The sequence below is a fragment of the Zootoca vivipara genome, chromosome 3 (assembly GCF_965207765.1).
Source record: "Zootoca vivipara chromosome 3, rZooViv2.hap1.1, whole genome shotgun sequence".
Taxonomy (NCBI): domain Eukaryota; kingdom Metazoa; phylum Chordata; class Lepidosauria; order Squamata; family Lacertidae; genus Zootoca; species Zootoca vivipara.
Genome location: NC_142586.1, coordinates 6,008,767 through 6,034,778, shown reverse-complemented (window position 1 = coordinate 6,034,778; position 26,012 = coordinate 6,008,767). Strand labels below are relative to the sequence as shown.

The 26,012-nt window shown below is 43.6% G+C and overlaps 1 protein-coding gene across 1 annotated transcript; it reads left to right on the top strand.

Annotated features, from left to right (window-relative positions):
• The first annotated feature begins 1,615 nt into the window (after positions 1-1,615).
• On the top strand, positions 1,616-24,768 carry PLEK (pleckstrin). The gene is made up of 9 exons (XM_035110292.3): positions 1,616-1,775; positions 8,990-9,145; positions 10,983-11,164; positions 13,724-13,815; positions 14,413-14,597; positions 17,387-17,491; positions 20,498-20,581; positions 22,455-22,524; positions 24,183-24,768. The coding sequence occupies exons 1-9, from the start codon at positions 1,722-1,724 to the stop codon at positions 24,320-24,322; spliced, it is 1,068 nt and encodes a 355-aa protein (XP_034966183.1). The 5' UTR covers positions 1,616-1,721; the 3' UTR covers positions 24,323-24,768.
• Positions 24,769-26,012: the final 1,244 nt, after the last annotated feature.

Sequence of the window (26,012 nt, the reverse complement as noted above, 5' to 3'; positions counted from 1 at the left end):
TGGCCATGTTGGAGTCCAACAAAATCTGGAGGCTCCCCGCATCTGAGTGTTCAAAATGCCTCAGATGCCTTATTCTAGTGTGATCCTGACTGCAACCCTCAAAGAGCAGGTGTTGCACTCTGCTGTTATTGTGTTATGTATGTGTTGTCATACCTGCGTGATTCTTTATTAGAGAATTTGTATATCACCCTTGGTGAATTCCAGGGTGGTTTGTGGTACGCAATTTAAACACAATATGAAAACTAAAGCAAACATATCATGGTCAGTGTTGTTACCCTCACATTTCAGAGAGGGAGCTCAAAAAGGGTAACTGACTTAGGGAAGAGCCACAAGACCCCTGTTGGATCAGGCGAGTGGCTCATTTCATTCACCACTCTGTTTCCCATTGTAGTAAATCAGATACCTACAGGATGTCTACAGACAGGGCAGGAAGACCTTCAGTGTTTGTCCTCAGCAGCAAATATTTATGTCTAAACCACAGAGCCTAGGGCTTGCCGATCAGAAGGCCGGCGGTTTGAATCCCCGCGACGGGGTGAGCTCCTGTTGTTTGATCCCAGCTTCTGCCCACCTAGCAGTTCGAAAGTACGTCAAGTGCAAGTAGATAAATAGGTACCACTCCGGTGGGATGGTAAACGGTGTTTCCGTGCACTGCTCTGGTTCGCCAGAAACTGGCCATATGACCCGGAAACTATCTGCGGACAAACGCCGGCTCCCTTGGCCTATAGAGCAAGATGAGCGCTGCAACCGCAGAGTTGTCAGTGACTGTACCTAATGGTCAGGGGTACCTTTACCTTTACCTTTACTAAGTGGTGTACAAGGAATGCAACACAATGAAAATGAAAATAGGTTAAAATGATAAAATCAGAATTGAGTTAACATGCCTGCTGGAATAAGAAGTCTTCAGTAGGCACTGGAATTTCAATGGGGGTGGGGACAGCCTGACCTCATATGGGAGGGAGTCCCGCAAATTTGGGCCCACAATAGTGAATGCATGATTCCTGGTGGATTTGAGCTGTGTATCCACACCATAGGAGACTGCTAACAGTGATGCCCTTGCTCAGAGACCTTGGTGATCAGGCCCTACCCAAGTTGTTAAGGACTTTCAACCTTGAACTCAGCCCATCAGCATATGGGCAGGGGGGAAGCATGGCTCATAGCCATTGCTATCCAAAGATGATGGATGGAACAGGCAACAGAGCTTGCTGACTAAACCTCAGTTGGTGGCCAGAGTTATCCGGGGAGAATCCTACCTCAATATTCTTTATCCTAAACAAAACTGAAAAGATCTGTTGTGATACCATTGCTGCCGGGTCATTGCCATTAAGATAACTTTATTGTTTTTGTCTGGGTCAAATATCCCAGGCTGTGACTCCACAGGACCACCTCTTAACATGTGTACTCACTTAATTTAACATGAAAAGCTCTGTTCTCTGAGACTTCTGGAAAAAGAAAATACATTGGTGGTTATTTCCCCCACCCAGTTTGTGCTAAGAGCTCAGTGTAAATAACGTTATGATGAGTTTATATTTTTAAAAGTTCTTAACTTGCCATGTACACATGGTTCTGCATTTCCTTCTTCCGGAAGGGGAAATGAGCCTGCTTTCATGTGATTAGCAAGCAGAGGGATTTGCGAAAGTGACAGCTGTATAAATGTAGCTCGTGAAACCTTTGCATTGTCAGATGCGTTTGAATTCTGCTGGATCAGAAGGAGCAGCACAGCAATGGAACCCGAGCGAGAACCCAGGCGTATCAGGGAAGGATATCTCGTCAAGAAGGTACGTGGGAACCATTTTGGACAAAAGCTGTGGGAGGGAAATGCTTGATCTGAGCAAACTGGAATGACGAGCTCACTATTCAGAGCTATAACTCTCAGGCAGAAGGACAGGACATTTACATAGAACATAAAAGCCTCTGTAATATTTCCAGGGGTCAGCAAACTTTTTCAGCAGGGAGCCGGTCCACTGTCCCTCAGACCTTGTGGGGGGGGGCAGACTATATTTTGGAAAAACAACAACGAATGGATTCCTATGCCCCACAAATAACTCAGAGATTCATTTTAAATTAAAATCACACATTCTACTCATATAAAAACACCAGGCAGGCCCCACAAATAACCCAGAGATCCTTTTTTTTTTAAAGGACACATTCTACTCATGTAAAAACATGCTGATTCCCGGACCATCCGTGGGCCGGATTTAGAAGGCAATTGGGCCGGATCCGGCCCCCGGGCCTTAGTTTGCCTACCCATGTTTTAGAATGTTTGAAATATAGAAGAGTGCCTTTTGTTTTCTGTGAGCATGCAATGGCAAGCGGGGTAGGGGGACAGAATAGACATGTCTCTTCCATGATAGCTCAGTTGGTAGAGCATGAGACACTTGATCTCAGAGTTGTGGGTTCAAGCCCCATGTTGGGCAAAAGATTCCTGCAATTTCAGGGGGTTGGACTAGATGACCCTTGTGATCCCTTCCAATGCTACAATTCTATGATTCTACGTATGAAATTATGCCTGTTGTGGAGAAATTGGATAGAGAGACATCATAATCCAAGAAGATGGGTTAGCCAAAAAAGTTGGCATCAGCTGGTGAAGGGCAGGCATTAAGTACAAATAATAAATATTTATTTGATGCTGCTGGATGAGACTACAGAAGACAGTGAACTTAAAGCAAATGATCTTTCTCCCCAAGCCAACGAGAATCCCCCGGGGTAATTGACACCCACATCCCATAGCCCAAGATTGATGGAATGTTTGATGAGTAGGAAAACCCTGCAAGGAAGTGCCCAGACCACAAGACCAACTAAGACAGCTAGGGAGGAACCAAAATAGGCTTCTTGTGTGCTGATAAGGCTGTTCTGTTGGGGAATTCTAAGTGCCACAAACAAGAACAAAAGAATTGGTGCTTCATCTTTGCCTAAAGTTTATTTTGAACATTTATACCCTACTTTTCTGGGACAATTCATATGAATTAAAAACAAACCTAACAAGAGAACAGCAGTGTCATAACACAGTGTTATAAACACCGTTATCAACAGCAGACAAAAGACACATCAAAGGCTCAAATAAAAAAATGCCCACTGGAATGAATTAGTCTTAAAAGCAGGAGAAGGCTTTTCATAGGCTATTCCATAGTTTAGGTGCCACAACTGAAAAGACCTTATCACTTTAGCTGGTGAAGGGGAAACCAGACAGGCCTCAGAATCAAGCAGATTCATATGGAAGGGAGTGATTTCTGAGATGTGCCGGTCTGAGGCCTCAGGTCTAGGGGTAGAATGTGGCCCCCCAAGCATCTCTGTCTGGCCCTTGGGACTCTCTCCAGGCCACTGCCCTCACCAGCCATACTCCACATGCTTTTGCCTACTTCTGACTTTTACATGGCTAGAATGTAGTCAGCTATACAAAGGTAAGAGATGCATTTAGGGAATACACAAAGCAAAACACAGCCATTCTTCCAGATTCACACTTCTCTGAATTTTGCCACTTCCCTAGCCAAGAAATACATGAGGGTTAAATGTGGATAAAAAATACATATATCAATAATATTAACATACAAAAATGTATTATATTCAGGGAGGGTGTTTTGCAAAAAATAATAATGTGTTAGCAATTCCACATTAAAAAAAAATTGTTTATTGGGAGAAATTTGCACTAAAATGTGAGCAAGTCTTCATGAGAATTTAGAAAGATAAATGTTTGCAAATGTTTAGAAAGATAAATGTTTGCAAATTTGTGCAGAAATGACCTGAACTTAAGTTGGAAAAATGAGAACCCAAATCGATAGATCTCCAGTCTGCTCTGCTCACTTTTACCTCCAGCCCCACCCAATTTGGGTTTCTGTCCCCAGTAACAATGCCCCCCCCAGTGCATCAAATTGAACCTTAAGGCATGACAGGCTGGGGCTGGGTTCTGACAACAGATGGGGCTTTCTCATCTGGGGCATGCTGGCCCTGGGCTTGACTTGCCAGCAGAATATATGTGGTACAACTCTCAGCGTTCAACAGGTGGGGCAGCTGTGAGCACCCATTGTGTTTAGGCATGTGGTGTAACAGACTCTAAGGAAAGGAGAAGTGGTATTTTGGGGAAGTTGCCCAGAGGCCACACTTCTAGTTTTCTATCTCTTCCCCTCCTAAAAAAAAGAAAAGAAAAGAAGTATTATTAATTTGAGAATAATATTCAGGGAACTTCTGTCTTGGCTATGTTCTTTGATTGATTGAAGGAGTTGGCAACAATGGGTTAAAACAAAAGCACATTGTGTGTGGGGGGGGATGTTTATAGATGCAAAAGAGGACAGGTCTCTTGCTTCTTTACTAATTGCATAATATAGCTCTGCTTCTATATAATGATTTAAGTTACAGGAGCTCTGTCCTCTTTTTCATCTGACTACAGAGTCTAGGGCTTGCTGATCAGAAGGTCGGCGGTTCGAATCCCTACAACGGGGTGAGCTCCCGTTGCTCGGTCCCAGCTCCTGCCCACCTAGCAGTTCGAAAGCACATCTAAGTGCAAGTAGATAAATAGGTACCGCTCTGGCGGGAAGGTAAATGGCGTTTCCGTGTGCTGCTCTGGTTCGCCAGAAGCAGCTTTGTCATGCTGGCCACATGACCCGGAAGCTGTCTGCGGACAAACGCCGGCTCCCTCGGCCTATAGAGCGAGATGAGTGCCGCAACCCCAGAGTCGGACACGACTGGACATGATGGTCAGGGGCCCCTTTACCTTTACCTTTTAACCTAGTATACCATAGGAAGTGAAACCAATTCCTCCCTCCCCTACATGAACTCAGTTTGGGTTCCAGGCGTTGAGATTTCCAAAGCCAAACTTCTTCCAGCTTTCCTTAGAAATAGTACTGCAAGCTCCAGGCATGCATGCTGGGTAGAGAAAGCCCTAGTCATTTGATTATCAGTTCTAGAGAACACAGCTTGTCTCTCATGTACACCACAAGCTCTGAAGCCTTATAAGCTCTTCAGAAATGAAAGCTCCCATTAATTATTATTTCCAAGCCAGACCCCACAAGTCTCTTTTGGGATGGTGCACAATGCATATCAGGATAGAACTTTAGGAGCAGTTCCGAAGAAGAGATTTTGTGCCCACGATTTCAATGTAGAAAATCAGATTCTACATGAAATAGGACAAAATTGCCATTATAAGCCATAAGGTATCGCAGAAGGCAGCAACGATTCTCTGGCCTTCATGCACAACGAACGGATATCCCATACATGTAAGAAGTCCTACGATCTTACTATTGATCTATCTAGTTCAGTATTGTTGACACTGATCAACAGCTCTCCACGACTTTAGTCCTTTCCAGCCCTACCTGGACACCCCAGGGATTAATGGGAAACCTATTGTGTGCAAAGCATACAGTATGCTCTGAACTGCAACCCTTCCCCTTTCATGGAACCCCTAACCAGGCCCAGCACCAGCTTGCAGCACCTTCAGGCAGTCATCAGACGCAGCATCGTCTGAGTCACTGTGGGAGATCTGAAATGGCAGCTGCCTTGCCTTGCTCATGGTGCTGCTGCTGAAGCAAAAAGTTGCCTGTCAGCTAATATACACTGCTTTGCCAAGATGTGCCCTCAAATCTCCAGTTGTCTCTGACCCTAACCAGGGCCGGCCTAGTGGTTTGCATTGTGAAGCCTTACGATATGAATAGGTAACAACAGCAAGCTAGGGGGAAAAGCAATCGACGGTATATAATGGACCTCTAAGGGACGCGGGTGGTGCTGTGGTCTAAACCACAGAGCCTAGGACTTGCCGATCAGAAGATCGGCAGTTCGAACCCCTGAGACGGGGTGAGCTCCTGTTGTTCGCTCCCAGCTCCTGCCCACCTAGCAGTTCGAAAGTACGTCAAGTGCAAGTAGATAAATAGGTACCGCTCTGGCGGGAAGGTAAACAGCGTTTCTGTGAGCTGCTCTAGTTCTCCAGAAGCGGCTTTGTCATGCTGGCCACATGACCCAGAAGCTATACGCTGGCTCCCTCGGCCAGCAAAGTGATATGAGTGCCGCAACCCCAGAGTCGTTTGCGACTGGACATGATGGTCAGGGGCCCCTTTACCTTTACCTTTAATGGACCTCTAAAGCTATAACCCTTTACTGAGTTACTTGGGACTCAAGGAAGCTCAGTGTAAGTCTGTGGGCTGTAAATCTGAGTAGATGTGTGTGACCAGAGGGCAGAATCTCAGACCCAGGGTTGAATGCAACCTCTCTACTAGTCCTCAGAATTGCACTACATGTCACAAACAGCATACATATTGTAACGAAAGAGAACGCTTCTCGCTTTCCCACGGGACAGCACCTTGTGGTTTTCTCAGTTTCTTCAGTTGAGAAGTGCTGGGGCGTCTCCCCAAGCTTGCAGGGAATTATATGATTTGCCTGTTAAGTTTTGCATCTTGATCTCATGTGATGTGACCATAATTGTACTGTGGTGAGGGCAAGGCACTCTGTGCATGCTCTGAGGCACTTTCCTGAATGGTTATGTCACATGTTTCAGGGCGTTGCCCTGGTACTGAAAACGGATTCTGAGCTCAACTTTTACAGTGAGCACAGCAACAAGCAGAGCCCTTTGTGTTCACATAACACCTTCTATCCAAAGCGACTTTCCTTTTCTTTTTCTTTCTAATATGTTTTTTATTAAAAGTGCATAATGTGTCTCTGTTTCCAATCACAGAGTCCTTCATGCAGCTCAGTTACATTCAGTGTGACATTACTGTCCAATGTAAATGAGCAGTCATCATTCAAAGGCAGTCACGCTGGTCCCTGAGCCTTAAAGCGCCCTCTCTGCCCCTTCCGCTTTTTCTCCTTTCTGCCTCCCATCCCATCCCTTGGAGCAACCTTGACCTCAGCAAGCAATGACATCCTTCTGTAATGTGTACAGAGCTTCTGAACTGAGGCAACATTATGCCTCCAAACCACAATTGAATCAAATAATTCAGGAACCCCAATATGGGCAGCAATTAATTAAAGCTTTATGGGTCTGGTTTTAGACACCTTTTCAATTGCTTTATGTTGCAATGCAATCCTGCTGGCCACTACTTACAGGTACACAATAGAGCATATATATGTTATTTTCCTAATCACAAATTACCAGTCTCTGTCTAATAATCAGGGGCATCTTGTTTTTAAAACCCTGTCCTAAAGCCATATAGCTGAACATGCCTGTTTACTTAATATATCGGTATGATAGTTTTTGCTTCTTGGAGAAACCTCAAAACAGCCAGTATAGTGTGAGAATTAGGTAACCAAGCTAGCTGCTTCACACTTTATACAGAACTGCGAAATTGCAAGTCACCACTAAATGCTGTTCCAACCTAACCACTGTTCCATAATGCTCAGCACTCCTTTTCCCCCCAACCCCTTGCTCCCCTATTATTTTTCAGACTACTGCAGAGATCCCATGGCATTTGATACAAAAATTATATTGTCTAAGGTGTTTGAATATTGGGTCAGTCCAATTCCTCTCCCAGTTCTAGGAATAGGCACAATTTACTTATTTAATTTGCATCTTGCTCTTCTTCCCAGAGGAGCCCACTGCAGCAAACATCAACATTTTTTAAGAGTAAGGCATTATTCCAGTGGCAGCTGAAAAAAAGGAAGAGGGGACTTATGCAGGAGCCCAAACCTCTCTGTTGTGTCTGTGCCTGCTGTATTTGTACTCCTTTCATTTCATTGAAAGGTGGAATACACACCTAAGGGCAGATCAACCCCATATATTCAAAGCACATTTGTTGCACCTTTAAGGCATCAGCATTAAAGGTCAGCATTTTTATTTTTATTTCAGCATCCATGTCAGCCCTTGTGAAAAGATAACTGCCCAATGGTTCCTAAGCAGTTATCTTTTCACAAGGGCTGACATTGATGCTGAAATCCAGCATCGCCTGAGCTCTGCGAGTGCGGCTTTCTCCCGATTGAAGTGCAGAGTGTGTGAGGACCGGGACATTCGCAGGGAAACCAAAATGCTTGTTCACAAAGCTTTTGTACTACCAACCTTACTGCATGCTTGTGAAACATGGACCACTTATAAATGCCATCTCCGACTCCTTGAAAGAATCCACCAAAAAATTTTTTACACATCACTTAGGAAGACAGGCGAACTAATACCAGTGTACTGGAAGCAGGGCCGTCTCAAGCATGCCGGGTGCCCTGGCGCTGTGGTGCGGAGATTGCTCCGGCGCTCCCGGCCCACCCTGTTTCTTGCCGCGGCTGGTGGGTGGGCGCTGCGCGCTGCGTGGCACTCCCCTGCCGGCCGGGCGCCCTGGCCCCCCGCGCCACCCAGCCTACCCCTAGAGCCGGCCCTGACTGGAAGATGCAAAGATCACCAGTGTCAAAGCAATTATTCTTTCAACATCAACTTTGTTAGACTGGTCATGTTGCTCAGATGCCTGATTATTGTATTCCAAGGCAACTACTCTACAGATATTCCGAACTTAAAAATGGAAAGTGTAATGCTGGTGGTCAACAAAAGAGGGTTAAAGATTCTCTCAAGGCAAATCTTTTTTAAAAAATGTAGTACCGTATAAACACTGACAATTGGGAAACACTGGCCTGCAAGCGCTCCACTTGGAGAACAGCCTTTACCAAAGGTGTCATGCTCAAACTCAGGACGAAAGGGAGAAACATACTAAGAGGAAGACACACTGTGGAAGGACATGTTGATCCAGAATTGGCCTCCACAGTCACTTACGGACTCACTGTTAAAACCGTGTTCGTGGAATACCATCTTACTCGGATATGAGTGATCGCCAAAGAAGAAGCTTGGGCACCATTGGGTTCCATGATAGAAGAAAGGAAGGATCTAAATGTATGGGTGGGGGAATGAATAAATAACCCCAATACTGTATGTTACATTGTTTTTAGAATCTCCTTGTGTCTTTGGGGATTGATAGGTGCCTGACATGTTTTGGGTAAATAAGGATTTATTTGGATTCAACTTCATTAAAAATGCTTTCATTGGCATTGTCACAGGATGCATAGATAATTTTGTCTTAAACTTGTTTGCATACAGGGTAGCATGTTTAACACCTGGAAACCTATGTGGGTAGTCTTGTTAGAAGACGGAATCGAATACTTTAAGAAGAAGACAGACAACAGCCCTAAAGGAATGATTCCTCTGAAGGGAAGCACCTTTACAAGTCCCTGCCAGGATTTTGGTAAAAGGATGGTGAGTATGCATGTCTTCTGAAGTACACCGAAGAAAGCAGGCGGGAAGGTGGGGGGTTTAAGCTATGGATTCGGTTTTTTCCTCTGTAGTTAAGATATTGTCGGATCGTGCTGGCTGCAGAAGCTGATACTAGCCTTCCCAGTGTTTAGAAAGGATACCATGCAAATTCAGCCCATCAAAATGCTAAGACAGGGTGGGGAACCAGATGATGTTGGACTCAAACACCTATCAGTTTCAGCCTGCTTAGCCAACGGTCAGGGATGATGGTAGTCTACCAACACCTGGAAAGCTGTTGGGTTCCCCAGCCCTGTTCTAAGAAAACAATGCTGGTTGTTTCCTTTCTACGGGCTTATTCACACCTCCATTTGCCCTGCCTCTTTCCTCTGGGGTAACCCAGTCAGAACAAGTAGCCTTTGGGTTTTTCATGGATTGCTGTTCCAATTTTGTGGTGGGACAATGACAAAATCACTTGGACCTGTGCCTAGAAAGATGGGAAAAGCAGAAAACCAAAGCATGGGATGATCAGAAGGGTGGACGAGCCCTTGCTTGACAGATTTTTATTGTTATGGGAATTTACATGAAACAGAGTTATTTAGGTCCAGCATGCATCTCGACTATACTTTGACAGTGCAGTTCTTCACACAGATAAAGAACTGGGGACTCTTGATATTGTAGAGAGAAAGTTTCTCTGTCGCCGAAAAACTCACATATCTGAGTAAGGGGCAGTAGGAATTGTTAGCTGGAACTAATGCTCCTTCAGTTAGGAGAAACAGCAGTCTGAGCATGTAACTGTTGCTGAACTGTGTGGGACCATTTCTTTCCAAATCAATATGTACAAGATCAGACTGTGCTAGTCTTCCAAGATTGGGACAAATGGATTCAATGCCTTTCTCAGATATCCGTCTGGGCAGAGAAGTCAGAAAGATGATTAGACCATTGCAGTTTTCCCAGAAAGGGCAACATGAGTGCAATAGTTTTAAATAGTTAGTCCTACTTTGGAAGGCATGCATGTGATCCCAAGCCCCTTTCAGCTCAAACTGTTGTATCCAGAATAAACCCCTTAAAATTAATGAACCTAAGCAAGTCATCTCCATTAACTTCAATGGGTCTACTCTGACCACTCCTTGGATACAACCCTATTTTCTTCAAGAGTGTGTGGATTGTGCTAATTCCCTAGCCTAAGATGAATTAGATACTCAGCTTTTGCTATGTTGTGTCTTTGTGATAAACAATAAATCAGCATGAATGTTTCCTCGTTATTTCAGTATTGCAGGATCAAACCAAGGTTGCAGGTTTGATGGGACAGCTGCATATTCTTGCAATGCAGGGGGTTAGAGATGATCCTCAGAATCCTTTCCAACTCTACAATTCTATGATTCTAAGAGGAGATAATGGTGCAAAAATTCTATCCTGTTCCATACCACTTTACAGTTCTTTCCCAGCTTGACCAGTTTAAGCAGTTTATATTGCTTATTTTAGGCTGCAATCCTATACATACCTACCTGGGCATATGCACCGTTGAACTTGGTAGGAATTACTTCTGAGTAGGCAAATGCATGCTTGTTCTGTTAGTTGCTTGTTAATATAAGCTGTGCTACCACATATATCTAACCTGCGCACACACTTACCTTTAGAGAAAATTTGAAGCATATTATTTCTCTCAAAGAATTCTGAGCATTGTAATTTGCTCTTCAAAGAGTTATAATTCCAAGCAACACTTAGCAAACTACAGCGCCCAGAATTCTTTGAAGGGGAAAATGTGCTTTAAAGGTCTAGGGTGCATGCAGCCCTTATGCAATGGGCAAGTGTAAATCATTATGAAATGGTTCTCTTCCAGTTTGTCATGAAGCTCACTACTGCCAAGCAACAGGACCACTTCTTCCAAGCCTCTCATCTCGAGGACAGAGATGTCTGGGTAAAAGACATCAAGAAGGCCATTAAGTGCATTGCGGGAGGTCAACGATTTTCTAGGAAATCTACCAGGAAGTCTATTAAGCTTCCGACAACCATCAACCTGGGGTTTGTTAAAATAGACTTCTTCAAAGTAATATTTAAAAGGCAGGAACATATCCTCTTGTTTACGGAGGAGCTAATTACGCATAAATGTGATGCTATGATTTTAAAAAAGAAAAGAAAAGCAGCCTTGAGAGATGGAAAATGTGGGCTGGAGAAGTGATGGGAAGGTAGAGGAGTGCTTCATCCTTTCCCCACCTCTCCCTTCCCCCCAATCACCTATCCCAGTTGTTTATCCTCCAATGGAGCCTGTAAAAAAATACATATTAAAATTGTGAGTAGAGAAAGGATTAAACACACACACATCCTCTTCTCCAAATTCCCATCTCTCAAAGCTGTTTTTAAAAAAAAATATATTTAAAGGATGTGTGTGTGTGTGTGGAGCTATTTTAATGGCATTCACACTTGGGTTCTAGTCATCTGGTTTTATTTAGTCATCATTTCTTTGCTTTTCTGTGACAGTAGCTATTGGGCAGATATGTAGGTCTCAGTCATTGTTATAAAGTGAAGCTTTGTTTCCCCTATTTCCAAAACACACAAGAAACTCAGAACCTGACTAGAAAAAGGCACTGAGATTACAAAAGTTTAAAATGTTAATTGACAGAAGAGGAAGTCCACTTGCAATTTGACTTTCACTTAGATTAAGTGAAGATAAGAACAGCTGGCTCAGTCCAAAAGCCTATATATAGCCCAGCATCCTGTTCTTACAACGGCCAAGTAGATATGTGTGTTGAAAACCCACAAGCAGGACATGAGTAGACCAACACTTTTCCCCACTTGTGGTTCTCAGCAGCTGGCAGTTAGAGCCATCCTGCCCATAGCTGCCAAGTTTTCCCTTTTCTCACGAGGAAGCCTATTCAGCATAAGGGAATTTCCCTTAAAAAAAGGGATAACTTGGCAGCTATGATCCTGCCTCTGAAAGGGGAAATATATGCTATGAATTTGTCTAACATCTTTGTAAAGCCATTCAAGTTGGTGGCCATCACAACATTTTGTAGAAGCAAAAAGTCCAGTCTTTGAGGGAAGATATATTGTGCAAGAGCTCCAAATCAACTTTAATTGTACGACCTGAATTTGCTGGAATGTGATTGAATCCCACCTGGAAATAGTGACAGCCTGGAAGCACCCTGTGTTTAGACTTATGTCTCTACGATTAACTCAGCTGTGTAGCATGGACAAAAGCTTTCATGGAAAGGCCACTTATTAGTTGTCTAAGTAATAAAAGCACAAGGTGAGCCTCCTTAAAGGATGTAGGCATTTCCTATGCCTGCCTAAGGCAGGGGTAGGCAACCTAAGGCCCATGGGCCACAAGTGGCCCACAGGGGTCGTTTAACTGGGCCCCCGAGCCGCCCCTGAACTGAGCCGCCTGCTCGGTGAGTCCCCGTGTGCTGCGCTAAACCGGCACAGTGTGGTGCGGGGACTCACTTCCATGGTGCTGGAAATCGCATCTGCGCGTGCGCAGACGCTGAAAATCACATCTGCGTAGACACCGAAAATTGTGGGCGCACGTTCATGCATGTGCAATCCAGCCCACGGAGAGATTTCCGCTGGAGTGAACTGGCCCAAGGCGAGGTAAACCTTGCCAACCCCTGGCTTAAGACATCTTTTCCCTGTCTGCTACATTGTCAAGTGGGTCTGGTACAGTGGTACCTTGACTTACGAAGACGATTCGTTCCACGGCGCTCTTCGTAAGTCGAAGTCTTCGGTTGTCGAAGCGCCCGTTCTGCGCATGCACGAAGCACGATTTTGCGCTTCTGCACAGGTGCAGGATGCGCGCGGGGCGAAAAGACTTCCGGGACTGTTGACTTCATCAGTCGAAACCTTTGGAAGTCGAGTCTTTCAGATGTCGAGGTACCACTGTAATTGCCTTGTAAATATGTTTTGTACTGCCAGCTGGGTGAGTGGTGAAGCAAGCCCATCGCCACTTCATAACACATTGGACTCAAACCGTATGCTTAAGTGATGATTCAGGTTTCACCAAATAAGGTAGAATGAAATGCCTTCTTGCCGGTCAGGCTAATGGTCCATTAAAACGATACCAGCTACCCTGACAGTCAAAAGCTCCCAATCAGGTGTTGCTTTCTCAGCCCTAGATGACAGTCTTCCTATTACACAGAAAATATGTGCTCCACTCTGAGTTATCTGCAGTCCCCCCCCCCCCGGCGTCATCCTTGAGGGGGGTGACATCACCGTACCACCCCCCTGGGACGCTTGCCACAGACGGCGCCCTCCTGAGATGCTCGTCCCGCCCCACGAGTGGCTAGCCCCTCCCCGGGTGCACAGCATGTGCCAGAGCAGCTAGCTCTGCCTCTGTCTGCAGTGAGTGGCCTCATGAAAATGGTGGTTTTAAAACAGCCATCTTGGATGCCCCTATATGATGTGCTCTTTTTGGTTTGTTCATCTGTATAGAAGCTCCCCAAAGAACACACCTGGTGCTATATTAGTGGGTCATTAAGGACTGGAGTTTGCAGAGTCCCTTTGATGCATTTGCAGAAGGAATTTAAACCCCAAAGAGCCAAATCAAGCATTGTTTCCTAATTCTGCCTCACTTCTCTCACTGCACAGTGAACTGTATCTCTCAATGAAAGACCCCGACAAAGGGATACGAGAAATGAAGCTGGAAAAAGACAAGAAAATTTTCAATCACTGCTTTACAGGTAAAGAGCTCTTCTTTTTCCCTTTAAAAAAAAATGCTCCGTTGAGTAAAACAGGTGCTAGAAAATGGAGTCGCGACAGGAAGCAGTTTGATTGGAGGACAATGTCAGTTGCCATTCCAAAATAGTTGAACCTGCCAGTTCCTGAGAAAAATGTCCTATAGATATTGGACCATTTCCCCTCTCAATGCTGCCATATTCTGTCCAATATCTATAGGACATTTTTCTCAGGAACTGGCAGGTTCAACTATTTTGGAATGGCAACTGATGCTCATGGTCAAGGCTTTCCGATGAAGTGGGCTTGAGTTTTGAAAGCTAATACCACAGCAAATTTGTTAGTATTTAATGTGGACTGGACACAGCCCTAAATACTTCATATATTTTACATACTCACTGGCAATTGGAATATTTTGCAGAGCCTGGCTCAAACCAAGTCCAGATATAGTCACCGCTGGCTTCATATTTCCAAACTGTAATTGCAATTTGAATTTGAATTTAATTGAGAACATATCTCTTTGATTTGCTTAACTACTTGCAGTCTGCAGTACTTCATTTTGTGCCTTTCTGCTCACACACCTTGGTTGATTTCCTTGCCCTTAGGTAGTTGTGTGGTTGATTGGCTCCTGTCAAACAACTCTATCAGGAATCGCCAAGAGGGTCAAATGTTGGCATCTGCCCTGTTGAACGAAGGTTATTTTCAGCCTGCTGGAGATATATCCAAGAGTGCAGTTGAGGGCCTGTCAGAAACTTCCTTCCTTGACCACGAAGACGCCTATTACTATTTTGTAAGTAGCAATGCATGACACTTCTTTGTGGGATCGGCAGAGGTGGGGGGGGGCACGGGAACCCTAGAAAATATAGCTTTTCAGACTGACTGCAATATGAGGGTCTCATCTAATGCAGTCTCTGAGGGTAGGTGTATACTGTATATATGTGCATGTGTGTTGAAATATATGTCCATGTATATTTCCTGGTACTACACATAGAATCCCCATTGACTTTTTTCTCAGGGTATATACTCCACATGGCTTAATACAGATTAACCACCTTTCATGACTGCAGTTGGTGAGATCAGAGCTGAAAGGTGGTGTCTTTGGTGCAAACATCTTCAAATGTTGATGCTACCTGATTGGCCTCCAAAGTTTCAGGATTCATCTAATTTTACCTTCAACCAGAATCCTTTCTTCTGTTTTTAAAGTGGATGTGTTAGTTATGCAGTAACAAGGATTGACTTTGACTGTTACAGAATTGCAGTATTGGTTTGTTTTTCCCTCAGCTGCCACAATTTATTTAATACAATGTCTTGGATACTTAGATTTATATCTCTCTGCTTCCCAGCCTTTAATCTATTGCAAAGCATTTGGGAGGAAGAGTGACTTGGCATTCCTCTGCTTCAGCAGAAGCAACAGAGCAAAGCAGCGTTCCTCCGAAAGCTAGTGACTATGAATCACTGAAGTGTAAGAGCTGGCCTCAGTTAGCTGTCATTTCATAGGATTCCTTGTGTTCTTCTGTAAAGTAAAGGTAAAGGGACCCCTGACCATTAGGTCCAGCAAGTAGATAAATAGGTACCGCTCCAAGCGGGAAGCTAAACAGTGTTTCCGTGCGCTGCTCTGGTTCGCCAGAAGCGGCTTTGTCATGCTGGCCACATGACCTGGAAGCTGTACGCCGGCTCCCTTGGCCAATAACGCAAGATGAGCGCCGCAACCCCAGAGTCGGTCATGACTGGACCTAATGGTCAGGGGTCCCTTTACCTTTACCTTTACGCTGAGTATAACTAATATTGGACAGAACCCAATGAGTGGGAATCAACAGAGTTGTTGCATGCATAGAATGTGGTCTGTTAATGCAATGGGTCTCCCTGATGGATCAAGAGGAGAGGTGGAAGCTGCCAGCCCAAGAAGATGACAGCTTAGAGCCCAGAGCCTGGGGGTGGGGACTGAGGAGCAGTCAGCAGAAGGGATGAGCTGGGAACTGATAGAAACAGGAGACCTGAGTGATCAAGGATGCAGAGACAGTCCCAGTCCTACAGACTCTCTTCCCCCTCTGACCCCTTGCTCCAGGAGGGTCCTGTGCCAAACAGACCCAGAGGAGGACCTCACCCCCTCAACGCAGCCTTCGTCTACTTGGGAGGAACCCAGAGGGAGAGGCTAGAGGGGAAGGGCATACCTATAGCTTAGTTTTGGCAATGCCTTCTTTGAGTTAAGATGAAACAGGGACATTGATGTATTGCTGGTGAGTTGCTGTTGTCATTTTGCTAATAGTAAGCAAATTTCATTCCGTGCCTTCTGTATATGTGTCTACCCTGTGGATGACCTGGCTCCTTGACAGCTCCTTGACACCCCCCTCTCCTCCCCCCCTCTAATCTGCTCTGGAAAGTAAGGGGAGCCCTCAGAACAGGTTGTGTGTGAGTGGGGGCAGGAAAGAGGGGAAAGTCCCATTGCATGAGTGGAACTCATTCCCCATGTCCATACTCTACTTACAGTGGCACTGCAATGAATTCTATAAAACCAGATCTTAGATTTTGGTACATCCATCCTAATGAGTTTGAGGTTCTACTTTTACCACTAAATGGGTGGAAGAGGGAATGAACCTTCTCTTTCCCCTCTTACTTCCCCCTGTTCCACTGCTTGAAGACTTTTGGTATTGGAGCTTGTGGCGTGGATTTAAGCAATGAAGCGTGGGAAAGTAAGGAGTAGGTACATTGTACTTCATCCCCTGTGTGCTTCATTTCATGACGAAAGTGCTTTATAACCAGTGCACAACTAGTTTGGCCTTAAGACTGGCCTTCTCAGTCTTCTGCATACTGTACATGATTATCTAGATTGCCAACTTCATTCGCCAATGCTGTCTAAGGGAATGCTAGTTGCATAGCTGTTGGCAAGCTCCCACATAATCAGTCCTGAGATTCTACAACTCTAGCTGGCAACTTTTTAAAGAAAGAAAAACAAACACATGCCATATTTTGTTGCTGAACAATTTTGGTTGTGCCATCTGACTCACTCCTCCACGACAAGGGCTTCCCTATATTAGGCACTCTAAATTTCTTTTTCGTAGAATGCAGATGAAGACAAGAGTTATTTAACCCTCCCTTGATCCCACCCCACCCTGCTCCAGTGTGACCAGCGACAGGAAGAAAGAACACTCCCCATATTCTGCATTTCGGTTGCTCAATCCATTTTCCTCAGATATTGGCTTGTGTGCACAAGAAAGCATGGCAAGAACTTTCTCTGAGCCTCTGCTGATCACATTGGAGAGGAAGTAACTTAAAATGCTGTTTGCCATGAAGGAAAAAGGAATTTGGTGCATAAATCTTAGTCTCTAATCCAGGTACAAGAGTGACAAATAAAGTGGGATCCCCACGTTGGGATAGAGGAGAGATTGAGCTCACAGCCTATTTGTTTCTCTATTCTATAATAAAACATATTTTGGAAGCTTTGGAAAGTTCAGCAGAGATGCTGACATTATTTGCTATCTGATTTAGAAATGTTTTTAACCTTCATTGCAAAGCAATGAATCTAGAGTAACTCTTTCAGGTGACATTAGCAACGTGGTTCTTGTTCTTTCCTTAAAACAGGCAGACAGTGGATTCTTCAGTGAAGGGAATTCCAGCGACGATGATGGGATTTTCAAGGAAGAATTCAGAGGCACAGTGATCAAACAGGGATGCTTACTGAAACAGGTTGGTATAGACTTTGTTTGCTGTGATGGCTCAGAAAAGCAGTCGATATAGTGCAGAAATATAAACCTTCTTAGGAAAACTGCCTATGCTGAGACCTCTCTTGACTCTCATAGCTGTGCTGTGTAGCGGTAACATCCTGTGTTGTGTTGCTCAGTGGCAATCAGCTAGTGAAACAGGGCGTCCTTCAAATCCACCAGGGGGGGGGATGTGACAATGGATCTGGTTTTGCCCAATTCCAACAGAATTGCAACACTGCCGTCACGCACGGGGCATCAAAGATTTTATAACCATGTGACTCACTGAGCTTGTCACTTGCTTCATGCAACCCTAAGAAGAAATTGCAGCACCGAGAGGAAATGACCACAGACTGAATCCATGGTAGAACTTTGGCCATAAATTTTGAGGCACTTTCAGGAATATAAGTGGCACAGTATCCAAAATGTGAAGGGAAAATGAATTCTAAATGTTGTATTTTCTTTCTAGTACTTTAGAGACATTCTTCAGTCTGAATTATTTCAAGAGATACTGAGTTTCATAAGGAAGCAAAAGTACCACTTTTTAAAAGGGTTTGTATTTGGAGTTACTCAAGCAAACGCTTTTAAGAGGCTTTTTGGATGCAAGCATTGGTGCAAGAAAAGCTTGCATTATAGCTAGTTTGAGGCTGAACAATATTGCCTAAGGTCTACAACTGACCTGTAAAAGCTGTTGCCACAGGTCTTTCATTCCTTCTTGCATTTTATTGGATTGCAAATTGAATTCTGTGGAAGGCAAATTGTAATAAAATATAAGAAATAAAGGAAGCAATGAAAACAGTAAGAGATCGTACAGCATCTAGCACATCACATTGCAATTGCTGCAACAGGCAGAAATAATCATTAAGTGGTGATTAGCAATTTTCAAATGGTTCATGGGGAAAATAGTTTAGAGCAGTACCGGTAGTTGCCAAACTACCGTGTTTCCCCCTTTTTAAGACACCGTCTTATTACTTTTTTTTCTCAAAAAACCACAGGGTGGCTTATTTTTGGTGGGATGTCTTACTGGTACCGGTATTTTTATTACGAGTCTGAGGGAAGGGAGGTGTGTGCGTCCCTGGTGCAGCCCTCTCTCCCCGGCCCTGGGATGTTCGCGAAGGGCTGCTCTCTCTCTCCTCCAAGGTGGGGACTCACTTAATAGCAATCTGCTACACTGGAGCTTCTTAAATCTAAACCAGTATAATGGAATCTATCTGTGTGATACAGTCCTAGCAGTAGCCTATACCTAAAGCAAGTAAGGATCTCTACCAGCCAGCTGCCCAAGACTGCAAGACTGTCTGAAGTTCCAACAACATAGCACTTTGCAGTGCTATCACTGATAGCAAAGAAGCTACCTGCTGAGAACAAAGAAGCCAGCTAAGCAGCAATTAAGATTGCTGACTTGGTAAATGGTAGCAATTGAGAAGCAATTGAGCCAGCGAGGTGAGGAAGCACGTGTTGTTAGGACCGGCAGTTTAACTTTTGTGTAAAGCAGCGTTTAGCAGCTCCTTTTAGCAGCTCGCAAACAGCGAAGGAAAAAGTCCTTAATAAATAAATAAAAGTCCCCAAGGCAAGGACTGCGATCCAGACTACTTACAAATCCTTAAAGGGGCAGCTCCACAGACAACCAAGCAGCATAAGGTAGAAAGAAAACTGCAGCAGGATTTTTAAAAGGCTGCTTTATGCCCGGTAAAAGCAATGAGACAACAATCAGACACGGGAGATTCCCGTTAAGAGGAAATCAACGTGCATTGAATGGAAGGGAATTTAGGGAAAGGTGGGGGGAAGCGAGAGGTGGGCTGTGTGTGTGTGTGTGTGTGTGTGTGAGAGAGAGAGAGAGAGAGAGAGAGACGCAGGGGGGGGGAGAGAGACAGACGCGCGCACGGAGGTCTCTCCCTAAAAGGGAAAACAGCCTTTGCATTCTTCAATCGCCCCTCTTTTCTTCCTCGTGCCTTCATCTCCTCCCCACCCCACTTTTCTCCCCTTCACCAAGTAGAGCTTACACAGCTTGGCTAAAAAAATTATTTTTGGATCTTTTTATTTAAAAAAATGCTCTCAGAAACGGGGAAGAGAAATCACAAGGCTTCGGCAGCCAGCAGCTACGGCTGTTCGGTGCATTTTTACAAGCTTTTAAAGGAAATACGTGTCTGTGGAGCGACAGCAAAATGGGGAGAGATTTTTAAGGGGGGAGTTGGCTGGCAGGAGGGGGGTTATTGCTAGTGGGTGAAGGGTCTATCAGTATGTCTTATTTTCGGGGTATGGCTTGTATCGCGCAATTGCTTAGAAATCCTGCTATGGCTTATATAATGACTACGTCTTAAAAAAGGGGAAACACGGTATAATGCCTATTTCTCACCCAAGAAAGTACCAGCAGCCTTTTGAAAATGAAGATATGTGGTGATTGGTTTTAGAGGTCAATTTTAATTGCAGTGGGAATTCTATTGAAGGGTGACATAAAATAAAACAAAACAAACTTTTAGGGTCTTGATTGCAGCAAAAGCAGCAGAACTCCAGCAAAACCCATGGATACTCTGCTCCTGACATTCCTGGGATGCAGCCAGGGGATTTTTTGAGCAGGAATGTACCTTTTTAAAATTAAATATATATATTTTTTGCCCGGGGGAGGGGAGAGCTGGAACAGATATACACCCAATGCCTGAGCCAAAAATCCACCTATATCTGTAATCAATAAAGTTGTGGCCATTTCTAATCCAGATCACTGTCTGCTTGAGTTTATTAATAATATCTTACTTTTAGCCACTGCCCAGGGGGTGGGGGGTGGGGAGAGAGGTGTCACAATGTGACTGGATCTGCAATAAACAAACAAACTTCTTGGTGAGTTTCCCCACCTCCATCCCCCCCCCCAGAAAAAAAGCATTAGGTGCAGCTATCACAACATTCTCGCTTAGCTACCACAGCGTTCTTCAGTTCTGTTTTTGGGATTTGTTATTGCAATGCAGAAAATGAAAGTCATACATTCATTACACTTATTTAGGGGCACCGGAGGAAAAACTGGAAAGTACGAAAGTTTGTCCTGAGAGAAGACCCTGCCTACATGCATTACTACGATCCTGCAGGGGTAAGCCCATTTTCTGTGGTTTTGCTGGAGCACGTTCCGAAGGACATTTGATATGAAACCCACCTTCAGAATCATGTGTTTGAATGGCAGGATATTGTTTATGTGAATTGTGTTCAGTTGCTGGGACCTCTCCTCTTGATAAAAAAAAGTATTTTTCTTTTTTAAAAATATTTATTTTATTGAACAAGAAAAACCTTAAAATACATTCCATGCCGAGATACATTACATACATTCCATAAATTATAAAGATTATAAAGAATTGAAATAGAAAGGGGGGGGGGCAAAAGAACAGAACAAAAAGAAAAAAGAAAAAAGGAATTAAAAGAAATAAAAGTATAAGTAGAAAAAGAATAGACTTCCAACTAAACCCATTGTACTATTTTACGTTTAAGCTATTATTTACACAGTTTCCTAAAGTTGTTTCTCTTCATCTTAAACCTGACGTTTTCCGACAATTACATTATATTACATGGCTCATTCAATATCTGCCAGGAAGCTTTTATTGTTAGAGTATCCTTTGAGCTATTCCTTAATTATTATCCATTCCTTATTAACTTCTTGTGTTGAGTTTCCTCTCACTGTTCCCGTTCTCCTTGCTTATTGTAAGTACTCTATCAATTTGAATTGTCACTCAATCTTTAAGGGATAATTTCACTTTTCCAATTTCTTGCTATTAGAATCCTTGCTGCTGTATCTTCAGGGCTCTATATTCTAATATATTTTATCAACCTATTTATAGGCCACCTTTCAGGGCATAACCCCACATAAGGAAACTTATGTGTAATAAAAACGCAATACAATGCAAAGTGGAACAAAATCTAAATGGCAGCAGTACGATGGTTATTTAAAACATGGGCTAGTTAAAATAGGGTTGCCATATTCCAAAAGTTAAATTTCAGACAAAGTTGTTGAGTCTTTTGGGGTTTTTAAAGGTCAAAGTTGTTTGAGTTCTTTTTGGGAACATCTCCACACAAAAAGGAAGAGGTTTGAGGGCTTTTCTTGGAATTTTTATGGATTTGAAAAATGATACCCCTCCCCACCATACGTCTGGGTTTCCCAGACATTTTGCTAATTCGGCAAAAATCCACCTGGACACCATTCTGCTGGCTGATTCCTGGACAAGTCCGGGAAAATCCGGGCATATGGTAGCCCTAAGTTAAAATAACTGAATAAAATAACTAAATAGATTTATGCAGCCAAAAAAGCTGTATGTTCTAAAACAGCCCTCTAGCTTAATCACATTTACTAAATAAAGGGGAAGTATCCCAATTTTTTGGTGTGTGCAGTGCACCAATTTCAGAAAGCCTTTGTCAAATGAGCTTCAGTCAGCAAAGTGGCTCCCATCCCCCAACTTTTGTGGCTTGTTCTGTTGTTCTAGCACAGTTTTTCTTCCATCTGTTATGACCCTCCTGCCAATACACTGAGTTCTAATGTTATGTGCCAGAGAGAGAGGGGGGGAAAACCCTGTTCGTTATTTCCACATGGAAATAACAATGTCAATAACTCCCGGTGAAACCTACTTTCCTTCACCTTTCTTCTACACTGAAGAACCCCAATTTTCTGGTTTTACTCCTCGATTGCCTATAGCCTGTGTCAAAACACACACACACACACACACACACACACACACACACACACACACACAGCCAGCCATAGCCATAGCCATAGCCATAGCCATAGCCATGTCCATCTCATTCCAAAATGAGTTTTTAACCAAGATAAGAGACTCAGGTTCTTCATGATTTCCTCCTAGATGACACCATAGCCTGTATAAACACACACACACTGATGGCCATAATAATTTCTATTGTGTTGGTTTCAGCTGGAAGTGAAAATGGTTTCCAGAATGAGTTTTGCTTTTGAATCATTTCAGGGGGAAGAGCCACTTGGAGCCATTCATTTGAGGGGTTGTGTGGTGACAGCGGTTGAAGATGCCCCAGATGGTAAGACTGTCCCTCATGCCATGCATGTTAATCCCTCATTCTAAGAAGTCTTTGCAACACTTCTGGTGGTGCCACTAGACATGGCTTTCTTTCTTTCTTTCTTTCTTTCTTTCTTTCTTTCTTTCTTTCTTTCTTTCTTTCTTTCTTTCTTTCTTTCTTTCTTTCTTTCTTTCTTTCTTTCTTTGGAAGTCTCCAGTCCTCTTAGAAAGAAAGTTGTGAAGCAAAATGTGCCGATACCTTCTAAGAGATTTCTGTGAAACGAGAGTGGTATGGCTGCCTTGTAGATTTCTCCTGGTACTGAGGAATGCTGTCTCTTGGTTTTAGACAGCAACAGCATCCGTCAGGAAGAGCAGTGTATAGCTGACTTTCCATCATATGCATAAGATTGTCAAGGGAAGGGCCATCTTAACCATAGGTGCAAGGGGTGCGGGACACCTGGGGGCCAGACTCTCAGGGGCACGAGGTCGAGAGTCTAGGGCCCGAGAGATGGAGTCCAGGGAAGAGCCCGTCCACTGGTTGGAGCGCCGCGACGGGCTCTTCTGCTGCGGGCGGCTCTGCACTGTGAGTTTGGGGGTGAGCAAGCCAGCGAGGTGCTGAGGCAGCCAGCCAGCTCCGCCCTCCTGCGCGCCTGGGATTGGCATAGGGCCGTGGAGAGGCCTGCCCAGCGCACACTGCTTACAGCATGAGGCGCCTGGCTTTGCTCAGTCGCCGACGCCTCGGGCTGGTTTGTTGCGCTGGGCTCCTTATGTTTCCTGTTTTCTTTTCTTGAGCAGAGATAAGTGTGGTCTCAGCACCCTAAAAAAGGCTGACAACAACTCTGGGCAACCTGGGGGGGGGGGCGCCAGGCGGATCTTTCCACCTCGGCGCCGCATATGCTTAAGACGGCCCTGGTCAAGGGGCGGTTGCCACTCTAGTTTTGTGTTATACCACATCCCCTCTGTGTCAGCCATTTTGTGATGGGCAGCCCCAACACGCTTTCAAAATTCAAAATTGAATTTTGGTGGTCTAAAAAGATTGGTGACCCCTGCTTCTTAACATATTCAAGGCCTGGAAGCAAATGGCTCAGACACTCAGTTTTGTTGATTCCCAAACTGGGGCAGTCACATGAAAAAAATCAGCATCTCCCTCTTAATATGTCAATTAGATAGAATTATCATTGAATGTGAGCTGAACTGAATGTTTTCCCCCATCTCTATTTCCTTGTCATAAAGGCATTTTGATCTGTTCATGTTTGCTTAAATCTGACTGCAGGTAAACCCAGTATTGGCTAGAATTTTCTTGTGATTTATTCTGTCTTTTCAATATCAGTATTCAATATCCATGCATGCCTAAACAGAGCATGAGAGAGGCTTAAAAAAGGGGTGGGAACAACGACCACAATTTCTGACCATTAGTGGTGGCTCAGGCTCAAGTTAGAGTCCAACCATGCTGGGTCACTGGCTTAGCTAACCATGATGCTGTTAGATATGACTCCCAATTTCAAATGAAAAACAGGCTTATATACGGTATGTATGTAGTGCTGACTTTCTACGTGGAAATTGGAAGAATTTCAATTGTGTTTGCAACAGTCGTGTGAAAATGGAAGAGGCCATTGAGCCAGAAGAACTGAAACTGCTCCCAGACTCCTTTGCTCACAGTCTTCTTTCTCTCACACTTAGGCAAGAAAAACGATGTTGGGGGGAACCTGTTTGAAATCATTACCGCAAACGAGGTCCACTACGTCTTGCAAGCAGCCACCTCGACAGAACGTACAGAATGGATCAAGGCCGTTCAAGTGGTTTCCAGGACTGGAAAGTGAAGAAAGATAAACTCTAGCAAAATACTAGTGCCTCTTGTTCAAAGGGTTTCCCCACACAACTGGCTAACTGTAGCCTTGTTCTCGTTCACGGATACCAGGGTGGTTATAACTCTGAAACTTTTATTTGACAATAACCTGTCTTAGAATTAGCACAGTATTTCATATGCTTGTTCGCTTTCTATACCTCCCCGTTATCCAAAACAGGATCATTTGGCCTTGTCACAACAGTCTGTAAAGTTTTCTCATGTACCACCAAGTAAAGTAGAGCTACTTTAAAGCAGATGCATGACTAAGAGTTACATAACCCTTATGATTTCTGCATATAGTAGTGGTTTGGGGGGAATTGTTTCTAAAATGAGTTTTGTATTTTAAAAAAACCCTAATCCTCTTCACATATATGTGTGCCTGTAAGAAGACCCAACTGAAATAAATGGAGTTCTATTTGATCTAATAGTATTAGAACTACAGCTAATGTCATGGATATATATATATATATATACACAGTGGTACCTCTACTTATGAATAACTCTACTTACGAATGTTTCTACTTATGAATGGAGCTCCATCCGCCATCTTGGATGCGGTTTAGATAGGATTTTTTCTACTTACGAATTTTTAGATAGGGTTGCTTCTACTTACGAATTTTTTCAACTTATGAATGTGCGTTCGGAACGCATTAAATTCGTAATTAGATGTACCACTGTATGTATATATATGTATATATATGTGTGTGTGTGTATATATGTGTGTGTGTGTGTGTGTGTGTGTGTGTGTGTGTGTGTATATATATATATATATATATATATATATATATATATATATATGAAAAATGAACAAACTTGCTTTTCTGTCTGTTTCTTTCTTTCTTTGATGAGCCAATGAGAAGAATGATGAGGATTATTATTTTTAAAATACATACATATACTGTATAAAAATACACACACACTGTCTCACCCACACCCACATCCACACAGCCAGCACTACTGTGGTCATTAAACAGGCCACGAGTATGGCTTGTAACTTTAACCCAAAGCTGTAACCCAAAGTTATAATGGGGAACTAGAGCTGGCCCAAGACACCTTGCTTCCTGAGGTGAACCAGAAAATGCACCCCACCCAGAACTGTAGTTTGTCAAGGGTGTTGGGTTAGAGCATAGATAGGAATATCAGGCTCATGGAGTCTTTTTTACTTTATTTATACTTATGCATCATACAATTAAACACAAAAAAACCCAAATCATACAAATAAACAGAATAAAGCCAGAAATATAGATACAAACATAATGACATGAACTGCAGTCAAAAATATAAGCACTATACTCTCCTAAGAAAAAGGAAAAAGAGAAAAGAAAAAGAAGAAAATAAAAAATAAAAATAAAAAGGTGACTTCTAACTAACTCCATGTGGTTCTTTACTTCTCATATCTCTGATGATTAAATTTTGGAGAATCATTCTAATTACCTGTGAGGTTTTTATTCTAAGCCAGGGGTCAGCACACTTTTTCAGCAGCGGGCCGGTCCACTGTCCCTCAGACCTTGTGGGGGGGTCAGACTATTTTTTGGGGGGGGGGGAATGAACGAATTCCTATGCCCCACGAATAACCCACACATGCATTTATACTAAAAGCACACATTCTACTCATGTAAAAACACCAGGCAGACCCCACAAATAACTCAGAGATGCATCTATAT

What these genes read in the sequence shown, in the direction of transcription:
- PLEK (XM_035110292.3), top strand. Translation starts at nt 1,722, where the DNA reads ATGGAACCCGAGCGAGAACCCAGGCGTATCAGGGAAGGATATCTCGTC. An exon ending in AAGGATATCTCGTCAAGAAG is followed by an intron (nt 1,776 to 8,989) that starts GTACGTGGGAAC and finishes GTTTGCATACAG; the next exon opens with GGTAGCATGTTTAACACCTG. An exon ending in TTTCAATCACTGCTTTACAG is followed by an intron (nt 13,816 to 14,412) that starts GTAAAGAGCTCT and finishes CCTTGCCCTTAG; the next exon opens with GTAGTTGTGTGGTTGATTGG.